Source organism: Quercus suber, unplaced genomic scaffold (assembly GCF_002906115.3).
Source record: "Quercus suber isolate HL8 unplaced genomic scaffold, Cork oak 2.0 scaffold_273, whole genome shotgun sequence".
In the NCBI taxonomy this organism is placed as follows: Eukaryota; Viridiplantae; Streptophyta; class Magnoliopsida; order Fagales; family Fagaceae; genus Quercus; species Quercus suber.
The window spans coordinates 698,517-702,083 of NW_027069729.1; the positions used below are offsets into that span (position 1 = coordinate 698,517).

Below are 3,567 nucleotides of genomic sequence, written 5' to 3' on the forward strand. Positions count from 1 at the left end.
CAAATTCTTTGATCTGAGGAAGGAGGAGAAGCAAGAGTACGAGACAAATGATCCAACGGATATGATTCGTTGGGGCAAATGGGATAGTAATTTACTCAGCACGGAGTTCATCAAAATGGTCGTACATCCTACCTTTCATTGCCCTACCAAACTTGCTGGTTTAAGGTAATCTACTTCCACCACACCCCAATTTCCTCTCTCATATTTTACTTTTTCTTTTTTGGTAAAGTAAAAAAACAGAAGACAAAGCAAGATTCGGCTCATAAGATGAGTAAGTGGTGGACTACTTTTAAAACAATTAACCCAAGTGTCACAATAAATTTCACAAACTATTTCATAATTATCTAACTAAGAAGTTATGATTAGTAGAGAATAAGATGATATAAGTGGTGAACCTAAATGAAAAATAATAAAAATCCGCAAACTTAACTATTACGAAAAACTGTTTTATCTGTTATATAACTCATTTTAAAAACAAAAGTTTAAAGTTTTTGCCTTAAAATTCTTTTAACGCCTATTCAAATTTTCATAAAACTTTTCAGATCCTAGAAATGTTCACATTTTCTTTATATGAAAAAATAACCGAATTATTCAGATTCAACTTAATGAGCTTACCAGATTCTTTTCAAGGAGTGAACCGTTTGTCAATTTTGTTAAAGAGTCTTTTTATGGTGATGAGAACTGTTTGTCAATTTTGTCACAATTTCCAAGCTTTAAGAGCAATCACGTCAGCCTTTGTAAAATACAAAAAGTAGCAAGTTTTACCCATTTTGCTCCAAAAATCTTCTATACCAGATAGACTAAAATTGTGTAAATTTATACTCGGATGCAAATGCTCTTACGTTAGAACTCTTTAACGTATTATTCCAGTTTTTTATAAAATAATGAATTAATTAAAATATCCATTCGTAATTATTTTTTTAAATGACACCTAGTACCTAATAGCAACAACGACAACATTTCAATAACTACTACCAAATATAGACTAATTTTTTAGTAACAAAAAAAAAAAAAAATATATATATATATATATATTAATAATTCACTTTTATTGTATAATTATTCAATCACATGTGATTTAGCGATTCTGTGTTTTCTTTTTCTTTTTTTCTTTTCTTTTTTCTTTTATGTTTTCAATCGTAATATGATTAAGTACATGATTCAATTACATGATTATTTTCTGTTAAGTTCATATTTTTAGGTTGGCAATGCAGCCATGAAAAAATTGTAACCTTAGAACTTAGTTTGTCTAGTTGTTTAGTTTAAAAATATTGAGTGAAACAAGACATATGAATTTCAACACAGATGAAGACTCAAAGAAATCAGAAAAGCTTGTGCAGATAAATGTTACTTATCTTGATTGATCGAGATGCACATCTCGACCGATTGGGATTCGTGCCAAATTTCAGATCTTGCTTTTTTCTCAGTTATTGGATCTAGGGTTTTGATGGATCTTAAGTATATATAAATACAAATCCTAAAACACGTTTTAACACATTCAAGGAATCAAGAGGGGAGTGTTATATACACAAATCTGGAGATCTTTCATACCATTTTGGAGCTACAGCTAGAGACTTTGTGTAAACAACAGATTTAGTTATAAAGCAAAACTACTACAATTAAATCAACTACAGTTGTTGATCTAAATCTTTGAGTAGAGATCTCAAAGTCACAAACTGGAGAGTTTGTGTTGCTAATCCAAATCTTTGAATGGAGATCTCAAAGTCACAGATAAGAGTGTTTGTGTGTAACAGTTTCACAATAGAAAAGATATATGAAGTTCAGCACAGATGAAGACTTAAAGAAATCAGAAAAGCTTGTGCAGATAAATGTTACTTATCTCGATTGATCGAGATGCACATCTCGACCGATCGGGATTCGTGCCAGATTTCAGATCTTGCTTTTTTCTCAGTCATTGGATCTAGGGTTTTGATGGATCTTAAGTATATATAAATACAAATCCTAAAACACGTTTTTACACATTCAAGAGGGGAGTGTTATATACACAAATTTGGAGATCTTTCATACCATTTTGGAGCTACAACTGGAGACTTTGTGTAAACAACAGATTTAGTTATAAAGCAAAACTACTGCAATTAAATCAACTACAGTTGCTGATCTAAATCTTTGAGTAGAGATCTCAAAGTCACAAATTGGAGAGTTTGTGTTGCTAATCCAAATCTTTGAGTGGAGATCTCAAAGTCACAAACAAGAGTGTTCGTGTGTAACAGTTTCACAATAAAGAAGTTTGTGGATTCGGAGTTACATGTGGACATGCCAGTAAGTACTACATGAGGTAGCAGTAGATTTAGAGTTAAGTCTATTATATAAACTTCGATTTTATTAGTGAAATATTTCCTTGAGGATTATTTAGGTTAAATCCTCCCCAAATTTTTAACTTTGAAATCACAATTTCAAAATTTTTCTTGAGTCATCATTTTTGGTATTTATATGTTCTATGCTTGTTTGATATTTATTTGATTCAGATCTAATTCATAATTAATTATTTGGCTAAATTTGATTAAATCTAACACAATTGGGGTCTAAAACCCTAACACTTTCATTATAGCTCTGACTCATTGACCCACGAGTCTTTTTGTTCTTGTCTACAGTGAGATTTTACAAGAATGCATCGAAAGAATGAGGGAACTTGGAATCCAATTGCTTAGAGCGATATCAAAAACCTTGGGATTTGAAGAATGCTACATAGAGAAAAGAATGAAGTTAGAATCAGGCCATGACTTTATTTCAGCAAATGATTATCTAGTCCGTTTGAATTCTGAAAATCAACTAGGTCAGCCTCCTCATTACGACACTGGACTCCTAGTCCTCCTCTTACCAGGTGAAAGTAATGGTCTTCAAATAGAGCATCACGGGAAATGGATTAATGTAAATCCTCAACCTAATTCTATTGTTGTCATCAGGATAAGCTTACCACTGTTTCTTGGACCATCATTGGACACTACAGTGAGCCCAATGCCAGAGTTTGTAGATGAGCATCACCCACCAGCATACCTTGTGAAGACCTATAAAGAGTCATTGGAAACAAATCCGTACCAAGTAATTGATGGAATGTCATGCATGAAAAATGTTCGACTCTGATAGACCAGGTAGGTGTTGGTTCCTGAATCAAGTACATCATCAGAGATGATCTGTTTGCGCAATAAGCCATGCAATTATTATTTGCATGCAAATTGTGTTTGGTGTTTTGTGTCAATGCTATAATGCTATTATATCTACAGTGAGCGTGATAATCTTATGATATAAATAAGGAATTTTTATGTATCTTGTCTTGAAAACTTTGAGGTCTTAATAAATATTAAAATAATACCCCGTTTGTAATCATTGGAATGATAAATTTGGATCCAAGGAAAAAAAATCATTTCTAACTAAAAAGAAATGTGTTATGTCCACAATATTTTTACAAAAATCATAAATGGTTAGTTATTATTGATTCTAATTTGAATCTACTACTGAAAATTTACTCGGGGTTTTGTGAGGAGAATTTATTGTGTCAATAAGGACTCATAATAATTGTGGGTGGATTGAGAAGTGTGGGAAAGGGCG

The 3,567-nt window shown here is 32.0% G+C and overlaps 1 protein-coding gene across 1 annotated transcript in view; it reads left to right on the forward strand.

The window, feature by feature from the left end:
* Positions 1–3,102, forward strand: part of LOC112011753 (2-oxoglutarate-dependent dioxygenase 19) — an 11,202-nt gene extending 8,100 nt beyond the window's left edge. The window contains exon 5 of the mRNA XM_065781618.1: positions 2,613–3,102. Within this exon, the coding sequence (XP_065637690.1) occupies positions 2,613–3,102 (490 nt within the window). The remainder of the gene's footprint in view (positions 1–2,612) is intronic.
* The last annotated feature ends 465 nt before the right edge of the window (positions 3,103–3,567 follow it).